This window comes from Oncorhynchus gorbuscha, linkage group LG08 (genome assembly GCF_021184085.1).
Source record: "Oncorhynchus gorbuscha isolate QuinsamMale2020 ecotype Even-year linkage group LG08, OgorEven_v1.0, whole genome shotgun sequence".
Classification (NCBI taxonomy): Eukaryota; Metazoa; Chordata; class Actinopteri; order Salmoniformes; family Salmonidae; genus Oncorhynchus; species Oncorhynchus gorbuscha.
Genome location: NC_060180.1, coordinates 53,592,834 through 53,607,522, shown reverse-complemented (window position 1 = coordinate 53,607,522; position 14,689 = coordinate 53,592,834). Strand labels below are relative to the sequence as shown.

At 42.8% G+C, this 14,689-nt stretch overlaps 1 protein-coding gene across 3 annotated transcripts in view; it reads right to left on the bottom strand.

Annotated features, from left to right (window-relative positions):
* The window catches only part of ctnnd2b (catenin (cadherin-associated protein), delta 2b), a 102,908-nt gene that overhangs the window by 29,453 nt on the left and 58,766 nt on the right, over positions 1-14,689 (bottom strand). For all 3 annotated transcript variants that reach the window (XM_046359870.1, XM_046359872.1, XM_046359873.1), the window contains 2 exons: positions 14,212-14,268; positions 609-741 (listed from right to left, as the gene is read on the bottom strand). In XM_046359870.1, coding sequence (XP_046215826.1) covers positions 609-741; positions 14,212-14,268 — 190 coding nt within the window. The remainder of the gene's footprint in view (positions 1-608; positions 742-14,211; positions 14,269-14,689) is intronic.

Here is a 14,689-nt window from a genome sequence, read left to right as displayed (position 1 = left end):
TTTCTTCCAATCCCTCCAAGACAGCATCTCACTTGCAACTCATCCCTCCATCTCCACCTCCCCCATCTCACCATCCCTATACCTCACCATCCCTCCATCTCACCATCCCTCCACCTCACCATCCCTCCACCTCACCATCCCTCTACCTCACCCAGCCAACGTCCCCGCATATTACACACAGACATGACACCACCAAGCTATCCAACATTAGGGTGAGGAAAGTCAGGTGAGGCAAGATCAGGCAATACTATCTGACCATTAATGTGAGGAGAATTCACAATTCTAGCACCTGGGATAGATCCTGAGCTAGAATTGTGAATTATTCTCGAAAAAGGTTTCACAAAAGGTATAGATTTTAGATGATGTACTGAACATGAAGGTGGAGGCGGACTTTGCTATGTTTCATAAGTTTCAAACAGCTGCCCAGGGCCATCCCACGGACCGACACGACTGATTCTGACTTTTTTAAAGCCCAATGTGTTAGCCACGGATTTAACAACTTTATGGGGCAGATACATTTCATAATGTGTAGCAGTGGATGCAGGTGTCCCCGCTAGCACATGGCAGTAGAAATGTATGAGTAGCCATATCGGCCTGGTGCAGGTTACCTCAGACTTGATCTTGTTGTCTCCGAAGCACAGGTGTTGGAGGTAGGCTGCAGCGTTGGACTGGACTGAGGGGAACTGGTGTTGCAGCATCTGAATCACCTCAGGCAGCTCTGGGTCTCTCCAGCCAAACTCCCTGCAGGGGACCACGGGAAACACAGGGATGAATACAGAACAGCACTGGATCTGTACAGGCATCTCCATCCTAAATGGCACCCTATTCCCTATTTAGTGCACTACTTTTGACCAGGGCCCATAAGGTAGTGCACCACATAGGGAATAGAGTGCCATTTGGAACTCAGAAAAAGCATCGCAATACAGTGCTAAACAAAACACTCACTCACTGTCTATTATACTGCAATCTTCAATCTATCTTTTCAGATGACTGCAATCTGGTGATTACTGTTCGTGGTAAATTGCAGAAGCTGTTGCGGTGGTAATTCCTATAAGTGGTGTTTTGGTATAATGTCATTTCTGCATTACAGAAAATAATAAGGCACCTTTTTGTTCTCTCTTTCTTTTGAATGCCTTTGGTTTGGTTTATTGTGTGTGGAGCAATGTTCATCTATGACTACTAAGTTAGACACTAAGGCTACATTGCATTGAGGTTCACTTACAGAGCAGAAAAACAGTGACACATGACATATGCATTGTCCATTTAAAACAAACATTGGCATGAATAATGAACAACGTAATATGCTTGTTGAGCATGAAAAAGCTTGCGTGTGTGTGTCATATTTGCCAAACAAACCACACCCATAGCACATAGCCCCCATAGTGTGAAAAAAAACATTTTAGTTCTAAGAGATATTACAATCAAGAACGAGGCTTGTTTTCTATTCCCACAAATTCTGAATTAAATCATTCACTAGAGAATGATAAAGGCTAGAACTGAATCCCTACTCTTGGCGAATGAGAGATACTTTCATCCAGCATTATCCTCTGGCGATGCGAGCTATGGTGCTTTAGTGCGTTAGCCTGAGGCTAGCTATGGACTGTCAGAGCACCCTGTCATCCCCCTGACCACCGTGTTACTCCACTACCACACCTCTCTTATCGGCACACCTACAGATACAGACAGACAAAGAGGGAGAGACAGAGAGAGAGAGAGAGACACACACTGGTGCAAAGGCAGCACCCTCCCTGTACACACCTTCCAGCACCTGTCCAACCTCAAACCATCACAGCTGTCTGCAATCAGGCCTTTTAGTTTGTCAGTTAGCTCTCTCACTGACAACACAGATGCCCCAGTTCTGGCTTCTCAACTCCACATGTCACTGGCTCTCAAAGACAGAGAATCAATTGCATTAACGAGTGGGTTCACGTAAGAGAGAGAGAGAGAGAGAGAGAGAGAGAGAGAGAGAGAGAGAGAGAGAGAGAGAGAGAGAGAGAGAGAGAGAGAGAGAGAGAGAGGGGGAAGAGAGGAAGAGAAATGTGAGAAGGAGGGAGGTGAGGGGGGAATATAGAGATGTGAGAGAGAAGGAGAGATGTGTGAGGGAGCGAGAGAGAGGGTGTGAGAGAGATGAAAACGAGGAACAGAGAGCTAATTCTGATCCAAAAGGCTTGGAAGCTGCGGAGCCGCCACAGTTAGTGATGTACACACTACGACGGGTAAGAGCCTCAGGAACATTTCATCTCCTCACAATCCTTCTCCCAGTAATACCAACCACTACTAACGTGAGAAAGGGAGAAATGGAAGAAGCCACGACCATTTACAAAGAAAGAGAAATGTTAACTTTCAAAAAGGTCAACGGAGTGATGGGAGTCTAGTTGGGATTCTCTCTGACCTCAATCACATAAAACAAAACCCAGATAAATAAAACACCAGGGAGCCCAGCTCTCAATGTCTCTTCTGAGCCTCTTCAGAACGGTCACAATGAAAGTGGTGTTTCAAACGGTAGGGGAGCAGTGTACCAACAAAACACTAGATGGTCAGTTGTGAAGACTCCCTGCACCCTTCTACCAAGCATCTTAACCCCACACTAGTGGGCACTGGGCATGCTCAGTACAGTTCCGGCATTAGCTAGGCTCCACTGTTACCCAACTGAGCACTTATTGTTGAGTGATTGGAGCTGACTGGTGTGCAGTCGTCAGAAATGATTGCCCGTGAATATAATTCATCAAAGGGAATGAATGCAGAGGAGCGGGGAGGGATTGAGATCCTTTTGTTTAAAAAAAAATGACCAATGGGAGAAAGTACATTTCAAAAGTTGATTTGTTTTCTCTTCTCATCGCTGATGATTATGAAGCTTGATCACATACTCTGTGGTGTGTCCCTGTGAGGCATGGTTGCATTAGCAAACACTTTCATCCATAGCCATATTAATCTGTCTATTAACCAGTGGTGTAAAGTATTTACAGTACATTCAGAAAGTATTCAGACCCCTTGATGTTTTCCACATTTTGTTACATTTTTTTTGTTTTGTTACTGTAACGCCTGTCGTCGGAAGGAGAGGACCAAAGCGCAGCGTGAAAAGTGTTCATGATTTTTTTATTATCAAAAAACACTCGAACAAGGTAACAAAACGAAAGCGAACAGTTCTGTCAGATAACAGAGACTAAACAGAAAATAACTACCCACAAACACAGGTGGGAAAAAAGGCTGCCTAAGTATGATCCCCAATCAAAGACAACAGTAGACAACTGCCTCTGATTAGGCACCATACTCGGCGAAAAAAAAAAATAGACAACATAGAATGCCCACCCCAAATCACACCCTGACCTAACCAAATAGAGAAATAAAAAGGCTCTCTAAGGTCAGGGCGTGACAATTACAGCCTTATTCTAAAATTGATTAAATTGTTTTTTCCACCCCTGTCAATCTGCACACAATACCCCATAATGACGAAGCAAAAACAGATTATTTTAAATGTTGTAAAATGTATTAAAAATAAAATAATAAAATGTCACATTTACATAAGTATTCAGTCCCTTTACTCAGTACTTTGTTGATGCACCTTTGGCAGTGATTAAAGCCTCAAGTCTTCTTGGTTATGACACTACAAGCTTGGCACAGCTGTATTTTGGGAGTTTCTCCCATTTTTCTCTGCAGATCCTCTCAAGCTCTGTCAGGTTGGATGGGAAGCGTTGCTGCTCCAGAGATGTTTGATCGGGTTCAAGTTCAGGCTCTGACTGGGCTACTCAAGGACATTCAGAAACCTGTCCCGAAGCCACTCCTGCGTTGTCTTGGCTGTGTGCTTAGCGTTGTTGTCCTGTTGGAAGGTGAACCTTTACCCCAGGCTGAGGTCCTGAGCGCTCTGGAGCATGTATTCATCAAATAAAATAAAATGTTATTTGTCACATACACATGGTTAGCAGATGTTAATGTGAGTGTAGTGAAATGCTTCTGCTTCTAGTTCCCGACAGTGCAGTAATATCTAACAATTCCCCAACAACAACCTAATACACACAAACCTGAAGCGGTGAATGAGAATATGTACATGCAAGTATATTGATGAGCGATGGTTGAGCGGCATAGGCAAGGTGCAATAGAGTGTATTAAAATAGTGTATACATGTGATATGAGTAATGTAAGATATGTAAACATTAAAGTGGCAATATTTAGAGTGGCATTGTACAAAGTGAATAGTGATCCATTTATTAAAGTGGTCAGTGATTGGGTATTAATTGTAGGCAGCAGCCTCTCTGAGGTAGTGATGGCTGTTTAGCAGTCTGATGGCATTGAGATAGAAGCTGTTTTTCAGTCTCTCGGGCCCAGCTTTGTTGCACCTGTACTGACCTCACCTTCTGGATGGTAGCGGTGTGAATAGGCAAATGCTCGGGTGGTTGATGTCCTTGATGATCTTTTTGGCCTTCCTGTGAAGGCATTGTAGGTGTCATGGAGGGCGGTGCAGTTGCAGTACCAGGCTGTGATACAGTATGTACTCGATTGTCCATCTGTAAAAGTTTGTCAGGGTTTTAAGTGACACGCCAAATTTCTCCAGCCTCGAGGTTGAAGAGGCGCTGTTTGCCCCTTCACCACACTGCCTGTGTGGGTGGACCATTTCAGTTTCTCCACTGCTATCCCTTCAATGTGGATAGGGGGGTGCTTCGTCTGTTGTTTCCTTAAGTCCACGATCATCTCCTTTGTTTTGTTGACGTTGAGCGAGAGATTGTTTTCCTGACACCACACTCCGAGTGCCCTCACCTCCTCCCTGTAGGCGGTCTCGTCGTTGTTGGTAAATCAAGCCCACTACTGTTGTGTCGTCTGCAAACTTTATGATTGAGTTGGAGGCGTGCATGGCTACGCAAACATGGGTGAACAGGGAGTACAGGAGGGGGCTGAGCACGCACCCTTGTGGGGCCCCAGTGTTGGGGGTCATCACCACCTGGGGGCGGCCCGTCAACAAGTCCAGGACACAATTGCTCAGGGCAGGGTTGAGACCCAGGGCGTCCAGCTTGATGATGAGCTTGGGTACTATGGTGTTGAATGCTGAGCAGTAGTCAATGAACAGCTTTCTTACATAGTGCAGATTGGATAGGGCAGTGTGCAGTGTGATGGCAATTGCGTCGTCTGGACCTGTTGGAGCGGTAGGCAAACTGAAGTGGGTCTAAGGTGGAAGCAATATGATCTTTGACTAGTCTCTCAAAGCACTTCATGATGACAGAAGTGAGTGCTATGGGGCGGTAGTAATTTAGTTCTGTTATCTTTGCCTTCTTGTGTACAGGAACAATGGTAGCCATCTTAGGGAGCGATTGAATATGTCCGTAAACACCCCAGGCAGCTGGTCTGTGCATGCGCTGAGGACACGGCTAGGGATGCCGTCTGAGCCAGCAGCTTTGAGAGGGTCAACACGTTTAAATGTTTTAGGGGGGAGGCAGTCCTTGTTAGCGGGCCACGACGGTGGCACTGTATAATCACCAAAGCGGTGCAAAGGAGGTGTTTAGTTGTCTGCAAGCGTGACATCGGTGTCCATTACGTGGCCGGATTTATTTTTGTAGTCCGCGATTTCCTGTAGACCCTGCAACATATGTCTTGTGTTTGAGCCGTTGAATTGCGACTCCAACTTGTCCCAGTACTGGCATTTTGCTTGTTTGATTGCCTTGCGGAGGGAATAACTACACTGTTTATATTCAGACATATTCCCAGACCTCTTTCCATGGTTAAATGCGGTGGATCGCGCTTTCAGTTTTGTGCGAATGCCGCCATCCATTCACGGTTTCCGGTTAGGGTAGGTTTTAATAGTGGGTACAACATCTCCAATGCACTTCTTTATAAACGCACTCATAGAGTCAGCGTATTGGTCGATGTTGTTCTCAGAAGCTGACCGGAACATATTGATCTAAACAATCTTGAAGCGTGGCTTCCGATTGGTCGGACCCGAGTTGAATGGTTGTTGTCACTTGTACATCCTGTTTGAGTTTCTGCCTTTAAGACGGAAGGAGCAAGATCGCTTCATGGTTGGATTTGCCGAAGGGAGGACGGGGGAGCGCTTTGTATGCATCGCGGATGTTAGAGTAGCAGTGGTCGAGGGTATTGCGCATGCGCGTAGCACAATAAATATGCTGGTAGAATTTAGGCAGCCTTGATCTCAAATTTGCTTTGTTAAAATTCCCAGCTACAATAAATGCAGCCTCAGGATGTATGGTGTCCAGTTTGCATATAGTCCAGTGAAGTTCCTTGATGGCAGTCTTGGTGTCTGCTTGAGGGGGAATGTACACAGCTGTCACTATAACTGATAAGAATTCTCTTGATAGGTAAAATAGCCGGCATTTGATTGTAAGAAATTCTAGATCGGTTGAGCAGAAGGACTTGAGTTCCTGTGTGTTGTTATGATTACACCATGAGTCGTTAATCATAAAGCATACACCCCCTCCCATCCTCTTCCCAGAGAGGTGTTTATCTCTGTCAGCGCGATGCATGGATAAGCCCGGTGGCTCTCTGGAATGCAGCCCTTGCTCGAATTTCATATACTTTGTTGTCAAAAGACTGGACATTGGCTAGTAGTATGCTCTGGAGCGGTGGGCGTTGTGCACGTCCACGGAGCCTGGCCAGGTGGCCGCTTTCGTCTGCCCCTTCTGTGCCATCGTTGGAAAACATCCCTGGTCTTTGTGGTTGAATCCGTGTTTCAAATTCACTGCTTGACTGAGGGACCTTACAGATAATTGTACGTGTGGAGCACGTATATTTAACCAAATACTTTTAGACTTTTACTCAAGTAGTATTTTACTAAGTGACTTTCACTATTACTTGAGTCATTTTCTATTATGGAATCTATATTTTTACTCAAGGTTGACAATTGGGTACTTTTTCCACCACTGCTATTAACTAGCTATTGTCTGCTATGTACAGTACTATAATGTGCATATGAGCGTTTGTAGACCAAATACAACTTAATTATTTTTACAAAAAAATATCTAAAGATGATATAACCTTGCATAAGTCACATATGGGTTAATTGGGCAATTGAAATGCTCGAAGAGTTTGTGCAAACTGCTGTATGTTTAATCATATCCAATTAGGAAGTAGGTCACTCGCTGAAACATCACCTTGAGTCATTACAGTACTGTATTGTACATAGGGTTCTTATGTTCTTAAAGAGGCAATCTGCGATTGATACATAAATTTTGGGACTTTTATATGAAAATACATGAGATAAAAAAGAAGACACGCAAACTGCTCTGGATAAAATCACTGCTCTTTATTAAGCTTTATGTATCGGCTTCAAGGCCTTTGTCAGCTTTTTAATTTTTTCTTATTTAAAAAAACATGTCTTCACTTTGTCATTATGGGGTATTGTGTGTAGATGGGTGAGAAAAATAAATAAATGTAATCCATTTTGAATTCAGGCTAGGACACAACAAAATGTGGAACAAGACAAAGGGTATGAATACTTTCTGAAGGCACTATAGTGCACTTCATTTGACCAGAGTCCTAGGCATTATGTGTCGGGGGGCTAGTTTCAGTTTGTTATATCTGGAGTACTTCTCCTGTCTCATCCGGTGTCCTGTATGAATTTAAGTATGCTCTCTCTAATTCTCTCTTTCTTTCTCTCTCTCAGAGGACCTGAGCCCTAGGACCATGCCTCAGGACTACCTGGCATGATGACTCCTTGCTGTCCCCAGTCCACCTGGCCATGCTGCTGCTCCAGTTTCAACTGTTCTGCCTGTGATTATTATTATTTGACCATGCTGGTCATTAATGAACATTTGAACATCTTGGCCATGTTCCATTATAATCTCCACCCGGCACAGCCAGACGAGGACTGGCCACCCCATATAGCCTGGTTCCTCTCTAGGTTTCTTCCTAGGTTTTGGCCTTTCTAGAGAGTTTTTCCTAGCCACTGTGCTTCTACACCTGCATTGCTTGCTGTTCGGGGTTTTAGGCTGGGTTTCTGTACAGCACTTTGAGATATCAGATGTACGAAGGGCTATATAAACAAATTTGATTTGATGGTCAAGAGTAGTGCACTATATAGGGAATCGGATGCCATTTCAGACCTATGTCTGTGTTAGTTTAACTGTTTAGCCCACATGTATTGGGATAAATTAGGAGGCTCTGAAACCGAATGTGACGCAAAGCTCTCAGATCCCCCAGTCAGCCAGACAGACACCGGGGGTGGATGAAGTGAACATAAATGGACCACTACAAGAGCGTCCAGGTCCAACCATTAAAATGGAGGTTATGGCTCTTATTTACAGCATCAGAGAGAGGGTAGAGCTCAGAATAGGACTCTAGTGGCCGTACTCCGTGTTGTAGTGTCTGAGATGTGGCCAATCAGACTGGATTAGCCTCAGCGGGGGAGTCCTCAAACCAACATCCCCAAGAACTCACATACACATGTATGTACACGCATGCACTCACGTGCGCATACACGCACCCTCATTTGCACTCAAACACACACACGTGCACACATGCAAGGATACACGTGCGCGCGCACAGACAAGGATACACGTGCGCGCGCACAGACACGCACACACACTGGCCTATGGACCATTGCATCTCCCTATCTAGAACACAGTCAGACATGCATTACTTTACTATTGAATCTTACAGAATAGCAGTAAATAAAGAAACAAACGATGCATCCCAATGCACAGAGCAGCATATGAAAAACATTAATGCTGCTTATCTTGTACCGTACACTAGTACCGGCCTGAATTGATGTACCGTATATTCATTGTACTCATTCATTGCCCTCCGCGTAGACGCGCTTTTCAGCTCCAATGACTGTTTTTCCTTAACCGCATTGGCCTTTCAAGAGGACAAAGACGGATGTACGACTCGGACTCTGAATCATGAATATTAGGGGACACTAACTGCAGCGGGCGGCAGTATGATCCAATCCAGCCTCTCACCCTCATCACATAACCAGAGCCACAGCCACAGCCACAAAGGTTGCGTAGGCTCATCGATTCCTCAGGGACTCCAGTGCTGTGTTTGCCAGTTCACTTCTTCATTAGAAAATTACCCAAGGACCATTATTCATCCAAACGGCTGTGTAACCGCCTATGATAATGCCACTGTCCTCACATCTCATCTCATCCTCACTCTTTAATCTCACACCCCAGCCCTGAAAGCTATAAAAGAGAGAAGCCTCCCACAGTCAAATGATCTGAAAACATCATATGCTAACTTTGGTTAGTACATTTTATTTTACTCTAATTACATACATGTACAGTACCTTCAGAAAGTATTCATACCCCTTGACTTTTTCCACATTTTGTTGTGTTACAGCCTGAATTAAAAATGAATCCCGGTTGCAGTAAAGGCACTAAAGTAAAAATGCTAGAAATGTGTCAAAGAAATTAAATTTAGGTCCTAAATACAAAGCGATATGTTTGGTGCAAATCCAACACAACTCACCACTGAGTACCACTCTCCATATTGTATATTCAAACATAGTGGTGGCTGCATCATGTTATGGGTATGCTTGTAATCGCTAAGGACTGGCGAGTTTTTACAGGATAAAAAAAGAAATGGAGAGAATGGAGGAAAACCTGGTTCAGTCTGCTTTCCACCAGACACTAGGAGATAAATTCACCTTTCAGCAGAATAATATCCTAAAACACAAGGTCAAATTTACACTGGAGTTGCTTACCAAGACGACGGTGAATGTTCCTGAGTGGCCAAGTTACAGATTTGACTTAAATATGCTTGTAAATCTATGGCAAGACCTGAAAATGGTTGTCTAGCAATGATCAACAACCAATTTGACAGAGCTAGAAGAATTTTTAAAAGTGGCAAATGGCAAATGTTGCACAAACCAGTTGTGGAAAGCTCTTAAGAGGGGGTTAAATACTCATCTCATTAAGATATATAGTATTAGTGGGGGTTTTTTCATTACATTTTTTACAAAATGTCAGAATTGTTATTCTACCTTGACATAAGAGTATTTTGTGTAGATCGTTGACAAAGAAATTCAATAAAATCCATTTTAATCCCACTTTGTAACAACAAAATGTGGAAAAAGTTGAGGGGTATGAATACTTTGAAGGCACTGTATATTTCTCTTTTTATCTATTTATCAGTGTTGGTACTGTAGTTTCTGAAATGTTGTCTATGTGTGTATTTCCATCTCAGCGCTTTGAAGCAGAAGAGAGCGGTTTGCATAACACTTCACATGAGTTACATATCTGGGATCCAAATGGACTGATTCACAGTGATGAGCTTCATCCTCTCAGGAACAAACAACTGACTGATCAAAGAATCTGCTGATTTACAACCGAGCCGGCCAAGTCGACGAGCTCTCTCACACAGCATTGGGATAGCAGACTGGCATTTCTATAGCATGCATTCTTGAGTAGTGAAGTGTGAAGAGTAGTCAACTCCCTGAGTTGGCCTTCCAACAGCCTTCCTTTACTGAGGACTAAAATGGTAGCTTTTAACTTTAAAACACCACTCATTTTGTAAGAGCACATGCTATTGTAGTCATGTTCTCAAGGTCTCCCTCATGTCATCTCTAAAAATCATACGGCAAAACGTCCCAGGTTGGCAGTGGAGCTGAGGCTCAGGCTGAATCCCCTCAGTAGTAGTAAAATATGGCGAGTCACTGGATTGAAACTAACTCCTATGGTCGCAGACAGCTCGTCATTCAGGGCTTTGTTCAAAGGCAGCCAGGTGAACTTATCTGTCGGCTCCATAGCTGGGAACATTTGCACCAGAATACAGAATGCCATTCTTGAATGCCATCAAACAACCCCCCCTTATAAATTATGTATTCTAAATGCATGGTTGGGCATTGTAATTAAAGACCATGGGAATGGGGTAGACATTTTAACTGAGTATGTTGTTGACTACTGTCTTGGGCCCAAATTATATTTCCTAAGACTTAAGGCTTGTACAATAGAGTGAACACAACAGACAAGTCAAAACTGTAAGCAACCCCGGCTGCCTTCCACCACAGAGAAATGACACAGAGGGAAAGGAAACATATTATTGATGACTCATGCAATCACTCAAATACACAGACAGACGGGGCCTTTCAGATTGGAAGACACACAGTCATTCAACGTGCATAACTTCATTCTTTGGCAAAAGGTGATATCAGATGTAAACACACAGTATAGTAGTAGTATAATAGTTCTATTGCCGATGAGACACAATGATGTAAAATCATCCAACAAACATTATCGAAAACATTTATGATTATTTTGGTTCAGCTTCACAATAAAGAAAAACTATACAATCTGACAGACCTTTACAATGTGACAGATGTAACAAAGCTGACCGATCCATTCAAATACTAATGAGTTCCATCGTATAAATATGTTAGTATCTGTAATTAACCATGTGTTAACTTGGGCACAATATCAGATGATGACTGGTTGTGCAGAATTGATAGACAAGACTGAAGAGCAGCTAACGGTATAAACATTGTACAAGGGAACACTGTTGAAGTGCAATAGTCCATGTAATAGCCCTCGTTCAATGTTCTAGTTTAGCTGTGCCAGTCAAGTGTGGACGGCGTTTAAACAAACACTTTCATGAGTAACTTGCTTCTCTGCTTCCTTTGTTGCTTTAATCCCATCCACAGTCCTCCTGTCTAAACAGTATTGGATAGAGGCTATCAATGAGCTCCATAGACTAAGCTTTTCAAAGAACGACAAAGTGCTAAGGGTTAAATGCTGTACATGTGTGACAGATGTCAAATGAATGTATTGATGTTAAAATGTGTTCACCTCCACAACGTGAGCATTGTCTCTGTGCCATAGCTTTGGTAAGAATGCACACACACACTGCCAGTAATGGCTCCTGGGTTTATTTATGAGCCATATTTTTCTATCATGCATACCATACAAGACAGTACCATGATAGAAGAAGACAGCACTTACATTACAACTACTAACATACAGTGCATTCGGGAAAGTATTCAGACCCCTTGACTTTTTCTGCACTTTGTTGCATTACAGCCTTATTCTAAAAATTGATTAAATACATCTACACACAATACCACATAACGACAAAGTGAATAAACAGTTTTAGACATGTTTGGAAATGTACAATTTAAAAAAACAGAAATACCTTATTTACATAAGTATTCAGACCTTTGATATAAGACCCGGAATTGAGCTCAGGTGCATCCTGTTTCTATTACTCATCCTTGAGATTGGTTGGAGTCCACCTGTGGTAAATTCAATTGATTGGACATGATTTGGAAAGGCATACACCTGTCTATATAATCTCCCACAGTTGACAGTGCATCTGCAGCATTGAATGTCCCCAAGAACACAGTGGCCTCCATCATTCTTAAATGGAAGAAGCTTGGAACCACCAATACTCTTCCTAGAGCTGGCCGCCCGGCCAAACTGACCAACGAGGGGAGAAGAACCTTGGTTAGGGAGGTGACCAAGAACCCGATGGTCACTCTGACAGAGCTCCAGAGTTCCTCTGTGGAGATGGGAGAACCTTCCAGAAAGACAACCATCTCTGCAGTACTCCACCAATCAGGCATTTATGGTAGAGTGGCCTGGCGGAAGACACTCCTCAGTAAAAGGAAAGATCCTTGAAAATCTGCTCCAGGAAGCACAGGACCTCAGCCTGGGGTGAAAGTTCACCTTCCAACAGGACAATGACCCTAAGCACACAGCCAAGGCAACGCAGGAGTGGCTTTCGAACAAGTCTCTGAATGTCCTTGAGCGGCCCAGCCAGAGCCCGAACTTGAACCTGATCGAGCATCTCTGGAGAGACCTGAAAATAGCTGTACTGCGACGCTCCCCATCCAACCTGACAGAGCTTGAGAGGATCTGCATATAAGAATGGGATAAACTCCCCAAATACAGGTGTGTCAAGCTTGTAGCGTCATACCCAAGAAGACTCAAGGCTGTAATTTGATCGCTGCCAAAGGTACATAAACAAAGTACTAAGTAAAGGGTCTGAATACTTATGTAATTGTGATAAATATATATTTTTTGTATATACATTTGCAAACATTTCTAAAAACCTGTTTTAGAATAAGGCTGTAATGTAACAAAATGGGGAAAAGGTGAAGTGGTCTAAATACTTTTCGAATGCACTGAATCCCACACATCACTGTAGTCTTGGGAATAAGACATCGCAGGTTGGCATTCATTGGGATGACTCATGCTGGAAGCAGCTCTGCAGTCTTGTGACTAGCTGGCACATCCACAAAGTCTTAAAATCAGATTTTAAACCTAACCCTAACATTAACCATACTGCTAACCTTATGCTTTAACCTTAAATTAAAACCAATTTTTACGATAGGCTATGTAGCCAATTTTGACTTAGCAGCTGGCCCATCTAGTGGAAATCGCTCAGCTCTGCCTCCAGGACAAAACTCATCCCAATAAATGTCAACCTGCCCCCCCACAAAATAGGCCATAAAACATATCATGTGCTAATCTGTATGGATTACTTGTCAGTGAATGGGAATCGCATATTGTTTCTACTAGCCTATGTGGGCCATAGATGTCGGTCAGTCACACTACACGATATATCATATATGTACTAAAATGAGTATTAGTTGAGAAAGATTGCATAAAGGAAGAATGATAACATACTGCAAAAGTGACAAGTCTAAATTCCTGGATTCTGCCCTCAATTACCGACCAAGTGTCAGTAAATCTTGGGACGATGAAGCACATTTCAAAAACAGTGAGTGAAAAATGATGATGAAGGATGTAAAACGAAGAAGAAAATGGATGATCGTTGGACAATACTGTCACTATCCTACTAACACAATCAGCCAGTACCCGTAGCCTACCCAAAAAGCTTCTAACTGCTGTCAGAAACCCCTTATAGCTTAATTCACTAAAGAGTAACGGACGTCACAATGTCACATCTTTACCATCAAATACTAGATAAGCCTGAAAAGTTAACTTGAGAAACCTGAAGCCAAATAGATACATAAGCCTAATGTATACTGTGCATTTGTGAGAAGGAAATATAATATGTTGGACATGGACCCCTAGTGCAACCTTCGCCTGAGCTCAATTGGAAGCAAAGTGAATAACACATCTCTTAATCTCTCAGTGAAGTAGCTACTTTAAGTAGTTGAGAAGACAATGCAATGGAAAATATAATTGAACTATTCTCATTCATGCTCTTTCATTGGTAAGGAGATGTGCCTGGCATTTTGTGTAGTAGACATGAAAGACAGATTCAGTGAATAAGAGATAGAAATACGTAAATAAAATGCTGGATTACTTTGTCATTCTTTGCTCGGCTTGATTTTGATTCCAGACAAGGAATTCAGGGTCGTACCTATCAGGAGACAGGCAGAAAGAAAAAAAAGGTAGGTGGGTGTCTCGCACAAAGGAGCTTGACAAGAATAAAATAATACTCATTTGACTGTCTTTCTTTCTCAACACTTTTCATATTACACACTTGCACTGGATTCAGAACATGCACTAGATGATTTGATTGTGGTCAATGGGAGTCCATTAAGGAGGGGGTCTTACAAAAATCAAGAAATGTGAGGATCAATAGCAGAGGTGCATAAAGATGGCAGCCCCATGCACTTACCACACATTCCTTGTATTGGTAAATTCGCCGTATTGTACATTTCCCTCTGTTACTCTTTTTTGTGTATAGTCATTAGCACAGCATACATGATCCCAATGTTAGCTTTAAGCTGCCGGCAATTTGAAAAAACTAAAAAGTAGATTGTGCTGATTTATTGGCA